Below are 23501 nucleotides of genomic sequence, written 5' to 3'. Positions count from 1 at the left end.
CATATATTGGCCAGTAGCTCAAAAAACATCTTGTTTAAGCTCAGCTCTTGGCAGAAGAAAAGGTGAACGCTCCTTAGGAGTTTCCCTTTTTTTTTTTTTTTTAAGCTTATTTATTTATTTTGAGAGAGAGAGAGTGAGCATGAGCAGGAGAGGGGCAGAGAGAAAGGGAGAGAGAGAGTATCCCAAGCAGGTATCTCAATGTCAGTGCCAGGAGCCCTATGCAGGACTGGAACTCACAAACCGCGAGATCATAACCAGAGCCAAAATCAGACATTAGCTGAGTGAGCCACCCAGGCACCCCTAAAATAGACATCTCTGAGGAAAAATAACAAAGTATTCTAGTTTAAGAGGGCATTGAGTACCCCAATATACAAAGCGTGAGGTAGCTCACAGTCTTTTCAGAGCCCTCAAATAGTTGGTTAACAAACTCCTACTCCAACAACAACAAAAGTCATTATAAACCTAAATAAATGACTTGCATTAGAGACTGTCTTTGGCAAGAGACCCTTTCTGTACCCACTAGATTTGGATGAATCCAAAATCCATCCAAACTGGATTTGGATGAATCCCCAAATCCCAAACACTGATGAGCAGTGTTAAGTTAAGCAAGAGGCCAGTAGACCGATGTGGTTCTAATGCCACAGCAGCTTTTGTAAGCAAACCCAAATCTAAGCCTCAAGGTTAAGAAATAAAAATAACTAAGGACAGGGGCTCCTGGGTTGGCTCAGTTGGTTAAGCATCCCACTCTTGGTTTTGGCTCAGGTCATGACCTGACAGTTGTGAGATTGAGTCCTACATCAGGCTCTGCATTGAGCCTGCTTGGGATTCTTTCTCTCTCTCCCTCTGCCCCTCTCCCCTGCTTGTTCTCTCTCTCTCTCTCTCTCTCTCTCTCTCTCTCTCTCTCTCAAAAAAAAAAAAATTCTTAAATGCTAAAGACAACCAGCCACAATTAGCCAGTGGGCTTTAAGCTACAGTCAATCTGCAATTTCCTTACTTTCCTTACACCTTTTCTCTGTAAAACCTCTCACCATGCTCCTGTCAGTGGAACTTTCTTAACTACGTCCACTTTGGAGAAGCCTGACTCAAATAGACTTTTCTTACATAAACTCTTAAAATTGTATTATGCCTCAGTTTATCTTTTAATAGTTCAGTATCAGAAGACGGAACCAAAGGAGAGCTTCTCCCACCCCAATGGCCCCCAGGAACAATGAGCAACCAGACAAAGGTATCTGCAGTATGAGCACTGCCTCTGGAGGTGATGTGGGCAGAGAATGGAGATCCAGAGCTGAAGGAGAGATGAGACTCAAGAGCTTAATTATTCAGGATTCTAAGTAAAAGAAACCAACTCTAGTTAGTTAAGCAAAAAGGAGATTGGGTAAGGGAGCAGGGCTTTTTTATAGAGACATAAGAATATTTCATGGAACCCAAGAGCAGGAACGACACTGGGTCTCTAGAAACACTGGAACCAAGATCTTGAATTGAAGGTCAGGAATTAGTGGAGTCCTCCATTTTGGATACTATCTCTGCTCCTCTCTGGACACTCGCTTCCTTCTCCATGCTAGTTAATCCTGCTTTCTCTGTTATTGGATCCATGTGGTGGTAGGCTGAAGCTGACTGGCCACATATGTAACACTTCCAGCCGCTTCAAACTCCAATTCAACAGCTCCACAATAAAGACTTTCCTTGAAGCTCAATCAAGTGCCTGGTCGTCCTTCAAGTAACTGTGCCCAGGGGCATGAGGTTTTCAAGGTAGATGTCCACTACAAGAACAGATTTGTGTCAGGTTTTGGAAAAATGTGTATATCTCGAGGAAGAATTTAAACTTTATTTTGTAGGGGGTAAAAAAACAAGTAAAGGCAAAGATTTTCAAACCAAAGATTGAAATGATCGTACTTATTTTTTAGGAGAACTGGTAGAAGTTGGCTATGAATACAAGAGGTAACGGAAACCAGGTCTAGTTTGCTTACTATTGTGTCTGGTGTGCCAGGAATAGTTCCTAACGCATAGGACAAACTAAATAAATATTGCATAAGTAAATAGATAAAGAAGGACTTAAGATTTCATCCTGAACAGCAATGGAGAATGGTGTCGTTGATTCACACAGGGCAGACAGGGAAGTCGAGCATGAGGTGGGTGTGGTGTTGGGAGGTGACGTGATGGTCAATTTTATGTCAACATGACTGGGATAGGGGACACCAGATAGCTGGGCAACATTGCATCTGAGTGTGTCTGTGCTGTGAGGGTGTCTCTGGAAGAGATCAGCATTTGATTCAGTAGCCTGAGTAAAAAGATCTTCCCTCACTCATGTAATTAGGGCCCGAACAAAACAAAAAGATGTTAAAAAGATAAATTCCTTTACTTTGTTCTTCAACTGGGATGTACATTGTGGGCCTTCAGACTTAGGGCTTTACACCAGAGATACCTCTCCCCACCTGACACCCCTTCTCAGGACTTTGGACTTGGACTGAGTTATACCACTGGCTTCCCCGGTTCTCCAGCTTGCAGACAGCAGATTGAGGGACTTCTCAGCCTCCGTAACCACGTGAGCCAATTCTTACAATAGATCTTCAATTGTGCATAGCTGTATGTATCCTATTTGTTCTGTTTCTCTGCCAAACGTTGACTAATACAGTTGGGTACTAAACCAACTTCTCTTTGACCATGTGAAGTTTGGGTGGACTAATTGACTTCCAGGTAGAGATCTCAATTAAGCAATTAGATATTTAATTCTGGATCTCAGAGGTGAAGTCTAGTCTGGCAATAAACTTGAAAAAATGGAGGATTCCATCAAGATCAGTAATATTTAGTGACACCAGCTATTGTGGCAAATTAATCTACTTGGTTAAAAAAATACAAGTTTATTTTTCACTTTTATAGAGTCTAATTGAGCATTCTTGATTACTGGTTACTCCTCCAAGCAATGATTTAGGAATCGATGTCCTTTCCATCCTGAGTCTATTACCATCCTTTAGGGCCTTGATTCCTCTCTTAGATTGCCTGCAGTCAGACAAATGATTGATGTGAGGAGGGAGAATGGAAGATTGTGTTGGTTTTTTTCTTCAATTTTTTTATTAAAAATTTTTTTAATGTTTTATTTATTTTTGAGAGAGAGGGAGAGCACAAGCAGAGGAGGGACAGAGAGAGAGAGGGAGGGAGAGGGAGACACAGAATCAGAAGCAGGCTTCAGGCTCTGAGCTGTCAGCCCAGAGCCTGACATGAGACTCGAACCCATGATCTGCAAGATCATGACCTGAGCCTAAGCCCAAGTCAGACACTTAATGAACTGAACAACCCAGGTGCCGCTGTGTAGGAGGTTTTTAAGGTCCAAGCTTGGAAGTGACAGACATCACTTCCTCCTGTATTCTGGTAGCCCTTGCACACCCAAGTGGCCTACCTAGCTTCAAGGGAAACTGAGATTTGTAGTCTAGCTGTGTGCCTAGGAAACAGGGAAATGTCTGGTGAACCTCTAGCCCATTTCTGCCAGAGTATAGATAGTACTTGGAGTTTGAAATCACCTCAAGGGATACTATAGAAAAAAGAAACACAGGACCAAAGGCAGAGCCTTGAGGCACCCCAACATTTAAAGGACTGGCAAAGGAGACTCACGAATGCCAACAAGTTTGAGAGGAGTGATGTCATCTAGTCTAGAAAAGAAGTGTTAATGGGGGAGCTAGTAATTAACTTTGCTAGACACTGTGACACTTTTTTTTTTTTTAATGTTCTTGAGGGCAGGTTTTATATAGAAAAAAATATTCAGACTTTTGCTTTGATTTTCATAATCAGTATTTGGTTGATTTAAGTTAGAAATTTTAAAAAACCTTGTTCTTCCTTAGTGGCTTTAATTTCAGTGTGTGTACCTTATTCTATTTATAAATCTAATAAATTTTAACAATCACTATGAGACTTTTTTTTAGTCTTCTTTTAAACACTTGATTAAATACTGTTAAACATTTTAAATAGCATTTATACATTTAATGGATTCTATTAATTTTAAACCACTTCAATCATTTAACAAAAATTTTCAAGTACTGAAAATTAATTCTTATAAGACTAATAAATTTAATTTATAATTATGGAGAATCTTAATTTCTTATATATATTCTAGTAAAACTGCATATAAATATAGTAAGTAATTTCAATTTAAAACCCAAAAGGTGAACTCAATTATTCTATTATACAGATTAAATTTAGAATTAAGTCTAACTGAATATTCCAAATCCTCTCAAATATCGCACATCACATTTTTGAAATACTAAATATGCCTAAATTTCTGATAATTAATGAGTTCCATTACCCATATATTTCTATGTTTAAATCTAAATATTCTGGAGGTAAAAGTACGCTTTTTCACAAAGGAAACGTAGCTGTCATCAAAAGAGTCTTCAAGAATACTCTCTTAGATGTACAGAATTTGCATAGTTACCTGAGATACTGACCAGAGATACTCACATCTATGCCTGTGATGCCCTTTTGTAGTCCCTGCATCAAACCACTAAATGGTTGTGGAGATTTCAAAATCCATGTAGATTACATGTTTAAATTTGGATTGTTCCTAGTTATTCTTTTCATAAGATTCTGCAACCCCATTCAGGTGGTTATATCACTAAAATTAATTTTCTTTGGTTCTTATGCTATTTAAAATATCTTCTAACGTGTAAGTCTAAATACCTGTGATCTTGATAGAAACCTACACTTTTATCATGTTTTTCCTATTTGTTTGGAACAGATGCCTTTATGGATCTAGATAACTCTTATAGCTCTACAGTGTCCCAAGGTTCCACTGACAGTGAGCGGGCAGGGTGAGAGGAGGCAGAGAGAGACAGAGAGATGGTGAGTCACGGGTACAGAGAAAGAGAACTGACTACTGTCTTGGTAATTTTGAGAAGACTGAACAACTTACCTATAATTGCCTATGTGAACAATTGAGATATATATATATTGTTTTAACTTTATTTATTCATTTATTTAGATAGAGCAAGGAAGGGGCAGAGAGAGAGAATTCCAAGCAGGCTCCACATTCAGTGCAGAGCCCCATGAGGGGCTCGAATTCACGAACTGCAAGATCATGACCTGAGCTGAAATCAAGTGTCAGTAGCTTAACCAAAACTGAGTGGGCCACCTGGCACCCCGACTGAGATAGATTTAAAATCAACTATGTATGATTTTAAATTCAAGACTGTGAAGAGACAAACTTGCCATATTTGTATGTGGGAATGTTTGTATCTTTTCAATAATAATTATTTTTGTTGTTTATTTTTTAATTAGGTAAATATGCTGAATTAATCTAAGGTTAGCATTTTGGAAGGTAAATCTTTGTTAATTTGTTGTTTTGGTTATAATTTGGGCCTCTTAGCATCCTTTAGTTTTTAGAATTGCCATCTAGTTTGTTTTTAAAATGGTGGTGAGAACATTTAATATGAAATCTACCCTTTTAACAGATTATGTATATATGTATGTTTATTTATTTATTTTGCTTTTTGCTTGTACTTTATTTGTTTTTAATTCCAGTATGACTAACATACAGTGTTATATTAATTTCAGAAGTACAGTACACTGATTTAACAATTCCATACATCACGCAGTACTCATCATGGTAAGGGTGCTCTTAATCCCCATCACCTACTTCACCCATCCCCCACTAACATGCCCTCTGGTAATCACCAGGTTGTTTCCTATAGTTGTCTGTTTTTTGCTTTTTGTTTTTGGTTTGTTTGTTTGCCTCCTTTTTTCTAAAAGTATTCCTTTTTTAATGTTTATTTATTTTTGAGAGAGAGAGAGAGAGAGAGAGGGAGAGAGAAGAAGGCAGAGACAGAGAGAATCCCAAGCAGGCTCCGCACTGTCAGTGCAGAGCCCAACGCAGGGCTCGAACCAGAGAACCATGAGATCATGACCTGAGCTGAAACCAAGAGTCAGACGCTTAACCGACTGAGCCACCCAGGCATCCCTGTCTCCTTTTTGCTTTGTTCCTTTGTTTTATTTCTTAAATTCCACATTTGAGTGTGATCATATTGTATTTGTCTTTTTCTGACTGACTTATTTCACTTAGCATTATACCCTGTAGATCTATCCATGTTGTTGCAAATGGCAAGATTTCATTCTTTTTTATGGCTGAATAGTACCCCATTCTATATGTATTCCACCTCTTCTTTATCCATTCATTAGTCGATGGACATTTGGGTGGCTTCCATATCTTGGTCCCCTTTTAACAGATTTTTAAGTGTGCAAAACAGTAGTGTCATCGATACTGCACAGTATTATCTATAGGTACAATTTTGTGCACCATATCTCCAGAACTTTTTCATCTTGCATAACTGAAATTTTATAGCCCTTGATTAGCAACTCCTTGGCAACCACTGTTCTATTCTTTGCTTCTTTGAGTTTGACTATTTTAGACATGATATAAGTGGAAACATGCAGCATTTTCCCTTCTGTGACTGGCTATTTCACTTAGTACAATGTTCATTAATGTTGTCACATATTGCAGTATTTCCTTCTTTTTCAAGGCTGAATATATCCCACTGTATGTATATACCACATTTTTTTAACCCCTTCATTGATTGGTGGACATTTAGGTTGTTTCCACATCCTGGCTATGAACATTGCAGGGCTAATATCTCCTTGATACACTGCTTTCAATTTTGCTGGATTATATGGTAGTTTTTTTTTTAATTTTTGAAGAAACTCCATACTATTTTCCATAGTGGCTGTACCATTTTGCATTCCCACCAACAGTGCACAAGAGTTCCAATTATTTAAAACAAAACAAAGATTTTAGCTTTCAGTTTCTGGTTTGATATAAACAGTGTAGTATCTCTCCATTCCATATTCCTCCTCTCTCTCAATAATACGGCATTTTAATTGGATTTTCGGTTTCCTCTCCCATATATTCTGTCAAGAACTTTGAAGACCTTTCTTTAGACACATGCTAACTTAATTCCCTTCAGTTTAGGTCTTAATATTTCTCTCAGAATTCCCATTATAGACCTTCAAAACTGCCACCTTTGCCAAAATTTTTCCCAATCAGCTTCATTCTTACCTTTACATTCCAAACAATTCGCAATAAGTTTTCACTTTACTCCATACAAATCACAATTACCTTGCTTCTTCTCACATAGAAATCACTGACATTCTCTGGTTATTCTGCTATGAATGGAATAAAAAAGCCCTTTCTACTTCATGTGTCCAGAAGCAGCTTTCTCCTTATTCAAGTTCTTTAAGGGCCAGTCCTTCTTCTTAAAAGGTTATTCATGACAAAAGTTGTGGTGCTATTTTCCAGAACAAATTTCAGCTTGAATGCAAAGTATTTAATTCTTCTTTAAAATTTTTTTATTTATTTTTAGAGAGAGCATGAGAGCGCACGTGTGAGAGAGAATCCCAAGCAGGCTCTGCACTGTCAGCACAGAGCCCCAGGCCAGGCTTGATCTCACAACCTATGAGACCATGACCTGAGCTGAAATCAAGAGTTTGACACTTAACCAACTGAGCCACCCAGGCGCCCCTCAATATATTTAATTCTTATGTGAATCAGATACACATAGAAATCTTTGGTATGCTTAGAATAAAAATTGCATTTTCACACCTATTCTTTAAAATATTATAAAGTTACTAAAAACAGTAAAGGATATAATCTATGTATTGATATGAAAATCTTCATTCCTGAGTAAAACAAATAAATTTAAAAAATATAGGCATACAGTATTATATATAAATTCTTACGAAACAAAACGAAAAAGAGCAGAATACCTTTCCCATAGGAGAAAACAGCTTCTTATACTTTAAGAAAAACCACATTTGTAATATTTAAGTAAAATGCAGGGGTTTTTTTCCTGTTAATTTTTATTACTAAATAAAACTTGCTTAGTATTTAAAGAAATGTACATAGAAGTATAGGAAATAAGAAACTCAAGTACATCTTTTACCCTCTTCTCTCCCTTCCCTCACTGTTACCACCCTCCAGAGGCAAATACTGTAAACATTTCGGTCCAAACCCTACCCTCACATTTTTCTATGCATACACACAAGATTCTTTAAGAAATACAAAATGCGATGCTGCTCTGCCTTTATCTTTTTAAGGAAGGTTTTAATTACTGTATATAGGCGTACAGAAAAGTTCACAAGTCGTAACTGTTCAGCTTCACGTGGCTGGACTGCGAGTGTTGGCACTTTGCAAAAACTCAGGGAGCTGATTGGCTCGGAGTGAGCTAGCGCTGCTTTGGGGCGGGGAAACCGGAGCCCCGGACCGCTAGGGGAGCCAGCCTGCAGTAGCCCGGAGGCGTTCCCTGGCCCGAGGAGTCCTCCGTCCCGCCGGGAGGCTGCAGCGGGACCACAGCAGAGGCGCAGGTCTGGGGAGGCCCCGCCGCCCGCGCCGAGATGTGGAATCCCCTTCACGAAGCCGACTCGAGCTTTGCGGCTTGGCGCCGCCCGCGCTGGCTGTGCGTCGGGGCGCTGGCGCTGGCCGCCGGCCTCTTGATCGTCGGCTTCCTCTTCGGTACGGGCGGGCTGGACTCGCGCGCGCCGGAGCCTACTGCGCAGCCCCGCGGTTCCCGGGACTCGCGGGCCGCCCGCCGAGCGCGGTCCTGTCCTGTGGCGCGTTCCCCTCCGGGGGGCGGAAAGTGGGGACCGGCCCCCGCGAGTCAGCTGGGGGGGGGGGCGCTGGGTTGGATTCTGGACAGTCACCCCGGGTAAGGAGTGGAGCGCAGAGCCCATGAAACTGGACTTCAGCAGGTCCCACCCGCTCGAGCCCTGTGAGCAATTGGTAAGTCTTAGGACGTACTCCCGCAGGTCAGCGGCGGCAGTTGAACCAGGTCGTCCAGGGAGCTTTGCTGGCAGAGACTCTTTAGTGTTGCCCGGGCTGCTTCATGTATACAGTAGGTAAACGTCCGGGCATTGCTGCACGGGACTCTTTTCCGTCCTCTTACCGTGGTCCTTGCGAGTTACGTAATTAGGGGAGCACGTGGGAACTGGCTGTTACTGCCAGCGCTCTGAACAGATCTTTGCCTGTAGGTGTTCTGCGGCGTTCTCTGTGTACCGATTCGCAGACTTAGCCCAACTTCCATAAAAACTAGGGGCAGCGCAGACCAGCTCAGACTCTTACATTTTCATTTGGACTCTGTTAACTTCTTCGTGGCTTTGAACAGTTCACCATGTCTCTCTTCGCCTCCGTTTTCCAATCTTTATGATGAGGAGAATTTCTGGAATTTATTCGGAATAGCAAATGAAGTAGCACCAGAACCCTCTAGCCCCGTATTGGGGCGTTGGCGCTTTTCCTAGTGCCTTCTTAGTGAGGAGATGCTTCTCATTGGACGTTGGTGCACAGGTCTAGCCTAATGTCGTTCACCCCTGCTCTGAATTCTGGATTCTCCCTCTGGGATTAAGAAGACCAGGCATAGACCAGCAACCTTGACTCAATCCAGCACTCTTTTTGGCTTGCTGTGTGACTTCTGGGGTGACTAAGACTTCTGAGCTTCACTCTGCTTATAACTAACGTATGGATGTTAGTAACCACCCCCACCCCCAGGGTTGTTGTGGGGGTTGCATGAGATAGGCGCTCAGTAATTAGGACACAGTTCAAGTTGAGTTTCAATGGTCTCAGCTGTAAAATAGAGTTGGGAAATAGAGTTGGTAAGGCTGGCACAGGGATTAAAAACTGCATTTCATGGTGGCAATCTTATTCTTCCTACTGTTGCCCACAGCCCCTTCCGTGTACACTGCTCAGTGGCTAACACCAAATAGGTTCTTTTTTTTTTAACGTTTATTCATTTTTGAGAGGGGGGGGGGAGGGGCAGAGAGTGAGGCAGACACAATCTGAGGCAGGCTCAGGGCTCTGAGCTGTCAACACAGATCCCCATGCAGGGCTCAAACTCACGAACTGTGAGAACATGACCTGAGCCACAGTTGGACACATAACCGACTGAGCCACCCAGGCGTCCCCTGAATAGGTTCTTTATTAGGACTTGTTAATTTTTTCTCTAAGATTCTCTGCTCTCCACTCTCCCACAGGCCTCCCACCTCTTCATTTTGTTCATTTTTTTCAGCTCTCAATTCAAGCATTTCATCCCCAATGAATACTTCCCTGATTCCACACTCTAACCCAAGTCCTTTTGTTTTATGTACCGGTGGAATTAAATTTCCATTTGCTGCCAACCATTTATTTCAGTATGTATATATGGGTGTGTGTATGTATGTATATGATTTGTAACTGGAAAGTTCCAAGAAAGCTGGGTGGGTGATTTTGGTAACCATTTTATGACAAGATCATATCATTTTTCCAAATAAACTCTGTAAAGATACCCCATTTCCCTCAGCAGTGGGCATCTTGCAAAGCCATTGGGAAAACTAAACTGTAGTTTTCTTGTAGCTTTCTAAAGTCCAACGTCTCCAGCCTGCTTCAACTGGAAACACAGACTCTCAATACATTTTGTTTGAGTTTGGGAAACAGAACAAATGACAAGTCTGAGTTTCCTTCACTAAAATAATTTATGTACTTGAAATAGATTCATAATTAATTCATTATAAACATTTACTAAGTGCTTATTCTCAGCACAGGGGCAGTCACTGGAAATAGAAGTTTTCAGAAGAAAGTAGGTGGATCTCCTTTTTTCCTTAACCTTTAAGATTTTTCTTTATCCCCCTTAGTTGAAACATATTTTAGTAGTCCTTTTCTTATAAAACATTCTTTAAAGAATATCAGCAATACTCGTCATTGAAATTGTATTAAAAAATATGTTGTGGCTGATCTGCATTTTCAAAGTGTTTGCGTGATTATTTTCCAGTGGAAGTGGGCAAGAGAAATTACACTCCAGAAGACTGGACGTCATTGATAATTTGTGTTTTACATGATAGATACAGTAATGAGGAAAAGTAGGTCCTGTCAATGAGCTCATGTCTCATTCCTATATTTGCATATATTTTACAGGATGGTTTATAAAATCCTCCAGTGAACCTACTAAGATTGTTCCACAGCCTAATGTGAAGAAGGCATTTTTGGATGAATTGAAAGCTGAGAACATCAAGAGGTTCTTATAGTAAGCATATACTTGAGAGTTTATATGGATAATTTGTTGGAAAATTGTTATTCTGTTTGGAAATATTGATCCAATATTTCATATATAGGAGCTGAGTTTTTAAAAGAAGTTTTATTTGTTGAAAATCTTGTATCATATTTCATTTAGAGAGGATTATACTTTAAGCTAAACTGTATCACAAGAGCCATTTTTGAGGAGGACCCAGCAAACTTGTCTGTGAAGGACCAGCCCCTGTCACAACTACTCTGCTCTGCTATTGTAGCAAGAAGCAGCCATTGAAAATACATAAATAAGAATGGCAGTTTCAATAAAACTTTATTTATGGGCACTATAATTTGAATGTCATATAATTTATAGGTCACTATATATACACACACACACACACACACACATATATATATACACATATATGTATATATATATATACATACACATACACTACCTATTTAAAATATAATAACCATTTTTAGCTTGTGGAGTGTACAGAAACAAGTTAACTGGATCTGGTCAGGGGAACATAGTTTGCTGACTGCCGTTTTAAAAGACATTATGTTCTAGTCAAAAGAATAAATCTGGATTTTGGACTTGGATACACTTGAGTTTAAATTCCATCTTTGCCTATTGACAGTAAAATCACTAGGGGTGAATACTTAACTTTCCTGAGCTCGCATTTCCACCTCTATAAAGTGGGGACCATGATATTGTTGTGACAAGGATGATTAAAGAGCATATATGTGACAGGGTTTGCAAACTAGCTCCCTAGTTCCTGAAATAGCTATCTGTAGTGTAAAGCAAAAGATGTAAATGAGTAAACTTAAAGAGTATTTGCAAAGCAACTAAAAATAAAACACTTGTGTAGGATGATTGTATGTAATTGATTAGAACACTTAGGTTTTTCAAAGCAGAATACTTGAAGTCCCTATTAGTGATTGAAGGATTCCTTAGTGGGTAAAAGTTACGATTTTATATAAAGGGAAGTTACGTATATATACACATATATTTATGTGCACACATATAATAAGCATAAGTGTGCACACATGATCCTACATACATATGTCTGTTTTAATTACAATAGAATTAAAGCCATAAATAAACATTCGCTAGGGCACCTTCCAGGTGTTTGGAAGGGCCATTTCAAGTGAGAGACCCTGAAGCTTAAATTTTGTGGAAATTCCTCCTCTGACTCTTGGACTTACTTCACTATAATTATGTGTAATAGATAAAATAAAAGTGGAGGTCCGGCAAAATACAATCTCCTTCCTAGACAGAGCTGCTGTCTCTGCTGCTTCCTTCTTCCTTTCCTAACCTGTGACATAGACTGACCAGCAAAGAAGAAAAATGAATGCTTTAATTTCTCTCTCTGGACCCTGAATAAAATGGAAGCAGTTTCTTAATTATTCCTCCTTGACCCTGACCAAGCTCCTCTGTTTGGAACTCAAGGAGTTTCACCATTAGCACAAAAGAAAGAGATTAAAACTTGATATTTTAGTTGCTTACTTGCAACACACCTCTTAATTGATTAAAATAATAAAAATTAAGAGCTGAAGTTTAATATCAGTTACCTAACTGAGCCACAGATCTTTGGGAAGTAGTGAGGGAACAATATTCTCCCCATATACAGATGAGAAAATGAAGATTTAGCCAGGATTACACAATTTAGTGGCAAAACCTCAAATATACTCCTTGTAGGATTTTATGCCAGTTAATTTATTTATCATTGGAAATGGATTTTTTCCCACTCTTCATTAGGACCTGCTTTGCTCCAAATGAGTGGGTTCTAGCCCTGCTTGTAGCACAGTGTAGTATCCTAGTTGGTAATGACAAAACCATTCCAAGGAATTTCACTCATAATAGCCAGGTCTGATAAAAATTCATCCTCCTCCTTCCCTCCCTCCCTCCCTCCCTCCCTCTTTCTTGGTGGTGGGGAGAGCAGGTTCAAGACTCCCCATTGGCAACTGTTCTTTTTTCTTTTTAAAAAACATTTTTTTGTGTGTAAACTCTACCCTCAACATGGGGCTCGAACTCACGATGCCGATATTAAGAGTCACATGCTCTACTGATGGAGCCAGCCAGACACCCCATTTCTTAGATGCAGGGACAGAGTTATCACTGTGACTTCAGAAAATATGCATAATCTGCATCCATTTTACTTATGTTACAGTTTGCCATCTGTGTAATGTAGAAAAAAATAGCACCATGCTGGCTCTTTTTCTCTTTTCTCTGCAGGTATACGTTGAAGGGATATAGAGACACCTCAGCTGCCTGTTAAGATTCTGTATTTCTGTTACTACATTTTGTAAATACGCATTAGAAACTTTGTGTAAGAGGTTGTGTGGGAGCAAGAATGACCTGTGCCCTTCAAGGTCCTTCTACCAGGACTAAGAATCAAATTGACACAAACAGATTAACAGGAGGAAATCAAATTTAATAGCATACGCACAGGGATTCCACACAGACATGGAAATTCCAAAGCAGGACAAAATGAGTATACATGTCACCCTGAACTAAGAAGTGGGCAGGGGTCTGAGACTTCAGGTGAAAGAAATGTGCTTCACAGGGCAATGAGAAAAACAGATGTTTGGTAATAGATGTGTGCCCTGCCTATACAGAGGGATCACTCAGATCAAATTTATCTCTCTGCTAGTAACCCTTATTCGGGGAAAGACCACCAGTTTCGATTCTCCTGTGTTGTTAAGGGAGGGACAAAACTTTCTTTTGAGCCTGTAGGGTCTTGATTGCCTTCAGCTCAGAATAATCTTCATGCCAAAATGGCCCATCTCGGGGCAGCCCACCTTTGGCCCCTAGGGTGTTAAGCCCTTAAACATTTTTTGAATGAGGATTTTAATACCATCTTTGTAAACATAACTTAAATTATTTTAATGGAGTTATAAAAATTAACAAAAACTCCATTTTTAAAAAAAAATTGGAAGTTATTCTTGGCAGTTGATTTTTCAGTCAAAAATTCAGATACACAGTAAAATTATTTGTATTAAGTAAAATTAAGTACCATAGCCATGTTGCCTATTTATTAGTTTTTTTTTTTTTTTTAACTCACTATACGGATGGACATGTGCTAATTTTAGGAAAACCTACATATTCAGAACCAGAAGTTCATGAAGCTCAAGAAGTTCATGATCTAGAAATAAATATCTTTTTATGATACGTGATGCATTGTCATATGGATTTTTTTTCCTTTAAGTGGTTTAAGATGAAAATACAAATGAGCTGAATTTTCAGAGAAACAACACATTTCCACAAAAGAAAAATTTAAACAAAAAGCACCACTCTATAGATATATTAAACGAGAGATTAATAAACTCATGACAATATTTTTGGTGGCTAAAATTTTGGCTGCATAGTTTATTAATTAAAGATATTCCTGGTCAGGCTAATTATCATCATTGATTTTTAAGTGTATTACTATGCATGATGAATGGAGTACAAGAGATTCAGTCTGAACTTGTGTAAATATTTTTAGATTATTCCTTAATGAAGATACTTTATACAGGTTGCTAATCAAAAGGTTTCTCACTTGGCTCTAACTTTCAGTCTTTAAAAATAAATGTGATTATCAATCATTCTTGGCACGTCACAGCTTGGTATTTTGTAGGAAAATATTTTTTACCTCCCAAATCTATTTTACACAGTGAAATAAAGAAATAGTTCCATAAAAGTTATAAGATGCATGAGTCTTAAGGAAAGATATGATACTTCCGTCATTTACTATGGGGACACGTCCAAAGGATTGCACATAACGATTCTCTACAAAGATCAGTTTCTCCAGTTTTTCCTTGAATGAGTACAAATTGCAGAATGAAACCTTCAAAATACACTTTGAGGATCTATTTGATGCAATAATAGTGCTGCTTTGTTTTTTTTTAACGTATCACATTTGAAAGCAATTTTTAGATGTAAATCTGCCTTACTTGGTTGTTCATTTGGGATGCTGGCTGACTAAACATTAATTTCTAACCACTTTCAATTTTTGTTCACCAGTAATTTTACACGGATGCCACATTTAGCAGGAACAGAACAAAACTTTCAGCTTGCAAAGCAAATTGAATCCCAGTGGAAAGAATTTGGCCTGGATTCTGTTGAGTTAGCCCATTATGATGTCCTGTTGTCCTATCCAAATAAGACTCATCCCAACTACATCTCAATAATTGATGAAGACGGAAATGAGGTAAAAAAAAAAAAAAAGGGAGAGATAAGAAACTACCCTCATCTCTATTTTTTTCAAGTACCTTTTATGAAAGAATGGCCCTATACCATCTCTAATTATTGATAGAAATTAATATTATTGAAACTTGTGAATGTTTTTCATATCTTATTACCAGTATCAGCTATTTTCCTATGATGTTTGAATTTAATGTGATGTTGGAAAAATTATGAGAAATTAATGCTTGATGACAGTTGTATTTTCTGTTTTTTTAGTATTAAATACTAATATATAGTAATATATTAGTACTTCCAAGCAACTAAAATAAACACATTTTTGATAGGTTCAGACTGTAAAAGAAACTGCGTAAGTTTGGGGCTATCAGGAAACTCAGGACACCTGGTGTACAGTTTGAGTCATTAGGTTTTTACTGGTATTTAATGATATGTCTCCTAGGATCATGTGTTCAGCTCTGTGCCCAGAACTTGGATGTGGCATTTGAAGGAGAAGAGTTTGGATGGCAAGTCTGTAGAAGGATATCTAAAGAATATACAATCTTGTTTGCAAGTTAGGGTACATACTTGAGAAAGGAGATAATACAAGTAACTGAGGTATATCTCATCATGATATATATTCAATATGAAGGCTTATAAAATAAAACTCATACCTTTAATCCTATTTAGCATACCTTAGTTTTAAAGCTACAATATCTTAACTAAAGTAACCTCTTTTAATGTAGATAGTTTCCTTCAGCCCTTTTCTTAGCGGGGCCTTCTAAATATGTCCAGCTTGATCAGTGAACTGAAAATGTCATGTGATTTAAATATGTATAGATTTAAAAAAATTTCATAATATGTCAATCACCTTCTATCAACTAATGAATCAATCTTTTAATGGCTAATATGCTGTTAGTTTTGTAGCCAGTCATATAATCCCATGCTAAATTTCCTAACATGATTCAAAATTTTCCATATTAGCTACTTTTTAAAATTATACTAGTTAATAGTTTATCTTTTTAAAATATTAATCTCAAAATTTAAAAAGTATTTTTAAAAAAAGGTGTGTAGAATATCAGTGTACAGCATATGGTCCCATAACATTTGTTAAATAAGGTGTCATATCTATCTATATATAATCAAGTAGTAAGCAGTCTATAAAAGTGTGTTTAGGGAAATTGTTTAATGATAAAATAAAATATTATGTTAAAAAATATATACATATACTTAAACCTTTGTCTTGATCTGTCAAATTTGGGATTATCTATATACAATGAGGAAAATAGCAAACTTGCAGTTCTTTTTTCCTTCTTTGCTTTTATTATTCCATTTCATTATTTGTTTTTGCTATTATAAGCATTTATTAAATTCTTCAAGCCTGTCACATAACATAAAGGTATCATGTAGAAATTTCGTTTCGGAGATTTTCTTGAATGGTGTCAGCTCTCTCATTTGGGTTCCTAGACCAATTTCTACTGAGATGGCGAGTGTTTTCCCCACGCATTCAATAAGCAATTCTCAGACACCAGTTGGGTTGTTCTAGAATTCTATTCAATTCTGACACTGTTTACCTGGGGATTGTGTCAGATTCCATAGGTAAGAAGTCAGTCTTCTAAAAGTATCCCCTTCCACACTCATTCAGGATGCCACTTGAAAGCTTGGGTTGTTACTTGTGTTTCTGACCTACCTACTGGCTATAGACTGGAAGTTCCAAAGGCTCCCTCCAACTCGGGGTGCCAAGTGTAAGCAGGTTGTTACCTGTACTTCTGACAGATTGGGAGAAATCAGAGGTTCCCATGATCCCCTCCTCAGGTCTGATTAATTTGCTAGAGTGAATCAACATTTATAAAAACATTTTACATTTTAGATTACTGAGTTAGTACAAAGGACAGTAAATGACATGAAGCAATAGCCAGACGAAGAGATGCATAGAGCACAGTATGTGGGAAAGAGCACAGAGCTTTCATGCCTTCTCTAGGAGTGCCAGTCTCCCCACACTCCCATGTGTTCACCAACCCAGAAGCTCTCTGAACCCTGTCCTTTGAGTTTTTATGGGCTTCATTACATAGGTGTGATGATTAAATCTTGGCTATTGGTGGTTGATCCAACTTCCAGGTCCTCTCCCTTCCCTGGTGGGAGGTGGGCAATGGGACGGAAAGTCCCAAGGCTCTAATCACAAAGTTGGTTCTCCTGGCCCACCTGACCCCATCCTTAGGTGGGGTCAAAAGTTACCTCGTTAGCCTAACAATAGACCCTTTGTTGCTCTCATCAGGAAATTCCTTTTAGGAGGTTTTAGGAGCTCAGTGCCAGAAAAGGAAAGAGGATCAAATATGTATTTATTGTAAATCACAATATCACACTGCCTAAAGCTTCCTAATTTTTTAAAAGCTATATCATTGGTTCATCTTCCTTTTTATTTTCATCCAAGTACCCCTGAAGGAAGAGTTACAGACTTCTCCAAGTGCCTTGCTTCCTCCCTATGTCCCTTTCCTGAAGCAGTTGCTATTCAACCCTTGACACAAAATAAACAAACCTTTTAAAAACTTTTAAAGGAAAAGGAAAAGAGTTTTATTTGAGCCCAAGTTAAGACAGCTGTGCAGGATACACAATCTTGGCAAAAGCAAAAGCAGCATTAGGGGAAAAAAAGAAGAGTATTAATCATATAATAAGAAGGTAGAAGGGCTTTAAATGCTGTATATAAGTAATTAGAAAAAAACTTAAAGGAAAAAACTGGTTAAAAACATAGTATGTCAGACTAAATAAAATCAGCTGTGTACTATTTTAAAAGGAGTGACTTGAATGTAACATCACAGCAAGTTTGAAAGTAACAAAACAAAAAGAAATACCAAGCAAATACTGACTTAAAAAACTTGTCTATCTTGTAGTCAATTTTAGGGCAAAGTCAAAAACCTTACTAAGAGATAGAGAGGGTTACTACATAAGTGTTTCAATTCATTTTTGTCTGTTAAAGAAAAAGATACAACAGGCCCAAAATGGAGTTAATTGTACTAAGCCCCACTTCAGCAAACCAAGATTTAATACCTAACCTAGTACAGTTTCAGCCTCTCCCAGGAATGTAGCCTTTGACTAGTCAATTTGGAATTACCTGGTCAGCACTAATGAGGTAATCCACCTGATTGACCCCTTATGTTCCCCAAAGGACAAAGATCAATAAGAAAAAAAAAATACAAGGAATGCATAAATAAATAGTATAAGGAGTAAAAAAGAGAGGCATATCTCTAGATGTTGCCAAAATTCAAAAAGATAAAAAAGTACTAGGAAGAAGTATGCCAACAATTTATAGCTGAGATGAAATGCAAAATGGAAAAAAACATGAAAATTGACATAAGAATGCACTTTTAAAAATCCAAAGAGTTTTAGAACATTAAAGAAATTAAATCCGTAATTCAAAAATTCCCACAACTCAAAGCATCAAGACCAACTGGTTTTCCTTTAAGTGTGAAAGATTAAAGTGAAAGATCATTTTTGTAAAGATCATTTAAATACAGTACAACACAACTTATTTCAGAGAATATTAAAAATTCAACTCATTTTTAAGGCAAGTATAATCTAGAAATTATAACCCAACAAAGACATTGCAAACATACTAGCCAAATGTGTAATAAATATATATAGATAGATAGATAACATAATTATCATTATGAAAAAGAAAAACTTATATACTTATCTCAAAAGACATCCCCCCCCTAAATATTTAACACAATGAAACATATATTCATGACAAAAACTCTTAGTAAACTTGGAAAAGAAGTTAGTTGACATTACCTGATAAAGGTCACTGTAACTACCAAAATTGATGGTGAGACACTGAAAACATCCCCTTCAAGTTAAGCATATCTGTCACCACTTTTCAACATTGTACTTAATTAAGGTCCTGGCCAGTGCAGTGGAACAAAGGGTAATGGGAGACCAGGAGTGAACCTGTGTTGACTAACACAGTGACCTGCATTATACTAACTAGAGCACCAAATATCTGCCTCTCCTGAGGCAATCTAAAATGAAGCCAAATCAACCACTACCCTCCAAAAATCCCCGCATTCTCCATATAGCCCATAATTTTTCCATGAGCCACATAAGGTACAAACTCATCTGAATCATTGGGCAAGATCACAAAAGAAACTGTAGTATAAAGTACAGTACAAATTCATATAGAAACACAGTCATTACATCAGCAAGTCTTTCAGCCAGTGGAGTATTCAAGTTGTTTTCATTCAATTTGCCTTTATGATAATCTCCAGTTTTACAGCATCACCAAATAAGTGAATTTTAGACCACGTTTATGAGTTAATTCTAACAAGTAGGAGACACTTAAAAAAATTGTTTTTTAATTTATTTTTGAGACAGAGAGAGACAGAGCATGATCAGGGGAGGGGCAGAGAGAGAGGGAGACACAGAATCTGAAGCAGGCTCCAGGCTTTGAGCTGTCGGCACAGAGCCAGATTCAGGGCTCGAACTCACAGACCAGACCATGAGATCATGACCTGAGCTGGACTCAGATGCTTAACCAACTGAGCCACCCAGGCGCCCCTGAGTGGGAGACGTTTTTTAAAGTCAAGGAAACAACTTTTTTTGGTGACTTTATCAAAATGAGATTATATACCAGAGAGCATTGTTCTCTTTCCAAAATTCACTAATATAGCCTCAAATTATGTTTTCTGAATATAACCAAAATAATTTTGGTCCACAAATCTCTATTAACCTTTTGTGACATAAAAAAAAAAGCAGTATATAGTTCAGTCTATATCATATGTTATCTCTACACAAAGATAAAATAATGTGTTTATATATTTAAAACATTTCTGGTAGAATCTATAGAACACTGGTCTTATATGTTGCCTGTGGAAGGAGGAACTTGTGTGTGTTGTGCAGGAGAACAAAAATTGACAGTTTACCACACAGCTCTGCTCTGAATAGTCACAATAATTAAGCTACACTGGGAGATGGTGATAGTACAAAACCATTTGCAGGTGGGACAGAAGGACAAAAACAGAGCTGAGCTGTCACAATGTCAATAGAGAACACCTGAATCTGAAACACAGGCAATATAAGCTTGTGATTTAAGGAAATAGAAGTGAATATGTAATTCAACTTATGGTTGTGATAAAATAAAGGGAATTTTCAACTCTTCATGTTTGTAAGCTCTGTCTCTGGGCTCCCAGAGAAGCTATACTTTAACATTTACTAAGATCAAAATGACTCGGCAAAACCTTAAAGTATGGCTCCATTTCTGCCCCAAGCACACACCGTACATCTGCTTTGTTAAAAATAAATAAGTAAATAACCAAAGAGAAGCATTCCAAACATAAGGATTAGAAAAAGAAAGAAACCTCCCTGGTTCCCACTAGATTAAAACTATACAGACTTGCACATACTAAAAATGTAAGATAAAGTCTGTAACTTTCTGGAATGTCCTAGGTCATGATGATTTCTAACTGTTTTTCCCTTTTTTGTGTGTGTGTCTTGGGTGGTTGATCTTATTAGTTTTATTTTTTAGTAGTTTGGAAACTAAAACATCTGATCCCTACTTAACAATGTCATAATTCAATCAATATTTCTACAATACAAACATCTTAGAATACTTTCACTTTGGTCATGCACTATCAATTTATACCCAGAATTCTAATTCAACCTTATTCTTTTCAACTTGAATAATACTTGCTTTTATTATTACATACAGTCCATATTTATTCATTTTTTTCCATATGTTTGCGATAACTTGCTTACCAATCTTTGAATCATATAAGAGCTTCTTTTAGAGGCTTTGTTTTGTTGAATGATACCTTTAGAAGTTTTCTTTGTTTTCAGTGAATGTCTGTTGGCTCCAAACAGTTACTTTTTGGTAGAAAATGTGTCTTTCATTTCATTTTCAAAAGGATAGATGTTTTATGCATTATGCATTACGTTATTGAGATACCAGCTACCAATCTAATTTTTATTCTGTTTGGGTATCTTGTGTAATCTCTCTTTTGCAACTTTTAACATTAAGTACTATATTGAATATTACAGTTTAACTATGATGGGTCTGGATGTAGATTATTTTTTAGTTAGCTTGGTCAGGATTTATTGGACAGCCTGAATCCTAGAGTTCATAGTTTTTATTAGTTTGGAAAATTCTTAGTCATTATATATTCAAATTTAGCTCCTTCACATTCTTTCTATTCTCTTCTTTTACAAGTCCTCATATATACATCCAACAGGTTTATCTCTAGTGTATCTTCAATCCTGAAGGTTGTTGTATTTTGGAGACCCAGCTTTATGCAGGGGTCTCTTGTAAGACTCTATTATTTGGACCATCTCTAGACTTTCTTTGAACATCGTGTGCCCCTCTTTTGGGGTCCCAGGCTCCATTAGATTCAACTTTAGTGCAACCTCTCAGGATTCCCGAGAATCCTGAAAATCCTGGAATGTGCCACTTTTTTGCTTCTGAGTAGTCCTTACTCCTCCCCCCCCCCCAATTCAATGATATGCTTAAAAACATAATAATTTATTTTTAGTTCAAGTGTGAATGTTGTTCAGTGTGTCTAGGTACTATTAGATATGGATCTTCTTGAATGTATTTTTTTTATTGAAATAAATTTAGTATGTAATTTGTTGCTAAATAATCATCTTAGCAATGTAATAAGGGACTAAATTTATAATACGATGCTACTTTTTATTTGGGTATTAACATTTCCTCCTAAATCAAACCTGGTTCTTTATAGGTCCTCTCTGGGTCTATAGTTTATTCTTCTGATGAAATCCTCACAACTTCTGGCACAGTGCTGGATATTTGATATGTATTTGCAAAATACTGAAGGATTGATTAACCCTATACTGAAAGGGAAGAATATACACATTTTTTTCCTTGTGTTTGACTTGTAGCAATCAAACTTTACCTGATTTACTTTTGATTATTGTATTTTGTTTTTCTAGATTTTTAACACATCATTATTTGAACCACCTCCTCCAGGATATGAAAATGTTTCAGACGTTGTGCCACCTTTTAATGCCTTCTCCCCGCAGGGAATGCCAGAGGTAAAAATGCAATATGATGAAACAAAAATAACAAACAGAATTCCTCATATATGCAGGCAACAATTAAACAGTTATAAGATTTTTCATATAATCCAAATTTACCCCTTTTTTACAGTTAAGAAACTAGAATTTCTTTATAAGAAAAGGACTATTAGTTTTGTTGACCGTTTTTAAAGATAAAATTTACTCCAATGAGATGCAGAAATGCAAAATGTACATTTACTGACTTTTGACAAATGCGTATACCCATGTAATCCAAACCCCTTAACACACAAAATATTAGTCACTTCAGAATGTACCTTTATGACCTTTCTCAATCGGTATTACACAGACACAGTCAGTCATTCAATTTGTTTTTGCCACCATTGATTAGTTTTGCCTATTCTAAAAATTCACCTAAACAGAATTGTATAGCATGTAATCATTTGTGTCCAGTTTCTTTCACTAAGCATAGAGTCTATGAGATTCCTGCGTTTTAGCATTTAGCTCATTCTTTTTTATTGCCAAGTAATTTTCATTGTATGAAAATACAGTAATTACTACTGTTGCATGGCAGTGATTAGTTTTCAAAGAATTTGAATAAGAGTATTGTTGCCATTTTCAAATGGGGAGCCTGAATGTCCATTCTAGAAAATTTTGTGTGGTCTACTCAATAAAGCAGTGTATTTAACTATCATCTGAAATTCTACAGTCAATCCGATTCTTGTGTGGTACTTTGTTGTTTAGAAGAAAGCTAAGAAAGGTAAATTTGAAAGAGTTGAATATAATTTATTAATATATTTAAAAAATTATCTTTCCCATTAAAATATTTGACAGCAAGTAAATTCAATTTTGGATGTACTGGGTTGAGATGCCTAGGATATATGGTATATTTACGAGAAGTTGCTGATTGACAGTTGGGTATATTGAAATACCACCCGATAGAAGGGTAAGAGTTGGCTATTATTGGAAACATCCTAAGTAAAAAAATTGTATTTAGAGTTGAATATTTAAAAGTCTATCTTCACCAATCAATGAGGATTTAATCCAAGAAGATAAGGATTATTTAATATCAGGCAATAGTGCCATATTTTTTAATAAGAGAGAAAAATACTCTTTTTTATTTTCAGATGTATTGGCTTTACTGGCTTATTTATAATTTAAAAACACAAGCTTTGAATCAAAGAATATTTTCTATTGATTTCATGAAACTTATTTCAAATGAATAGTTTACATCTTAATGGTATAATATTAGAAAAATTCTTTCTAAAATTGGCACATAAATAGAATGCATACAATTGTAATTAT

General features: G+C 37.1%; 1 protein-coding gene across 5 annotated transcripts in view; it reads left to right on the top strand.

Moving 5' to 3' along the window:
- The first annotated feature begins 8243 nt into the window (after positions 1 to 8243).
- The window catches only part of FOLH1B (folate hydrolase 1B), a 67664-nt gene continuing 52406 nt past the window's right edge, over positions 8244 to 23501 (top strand). For 2 of the 5 annotated variants that reach the window (XM_019811660.3, XM_011286535.4), the window contains exons 1-4: positions 8246 to 8488; positions 10916 to 11024; positions 15021 to 15207; positions 22113 to 22214. In XM_019811660.3, the coding sequence (XP_019667219.1) occupies positions 8371 to 8488; positions 10916 to 11024; positions 15021 to 15207; positions 22113 to 22214 (516 nt within the window). In that variant the 5' untranslated portion in view covers positions 8246 to 8370. Of the gene's footprint in view, positions 8489 to 8570; positions 8756 to 10915; positions 11025 to 15020; positions 15208 to 22112; positions 22215 to 23501 lie in introns of those variants that run through there. The other 3 variants (XM_011286537.4, XM_006936858.4, XM_019811662.3) reach the window with 3 other exon arrangements.

This window comes from Felis catus, chromosome D1 (assembly GCF_018350175.1).
Source record: "Felis catus isolate Fca126 chromosome D1, F.catus_Fca126_mat1.0, whole genome shotgun sequence".
NCBI classification, from domain to species: domain Eukaryota; kingdom Metazoa; phylum Chordata; class Mammalia; order Carnivora; family Felidae; genus Felis; species Felis catus.
Note: the sequence above shows the minus strand (reverse complement) of the source record. Positions and strands in the feature narration are given on the sequence as shown.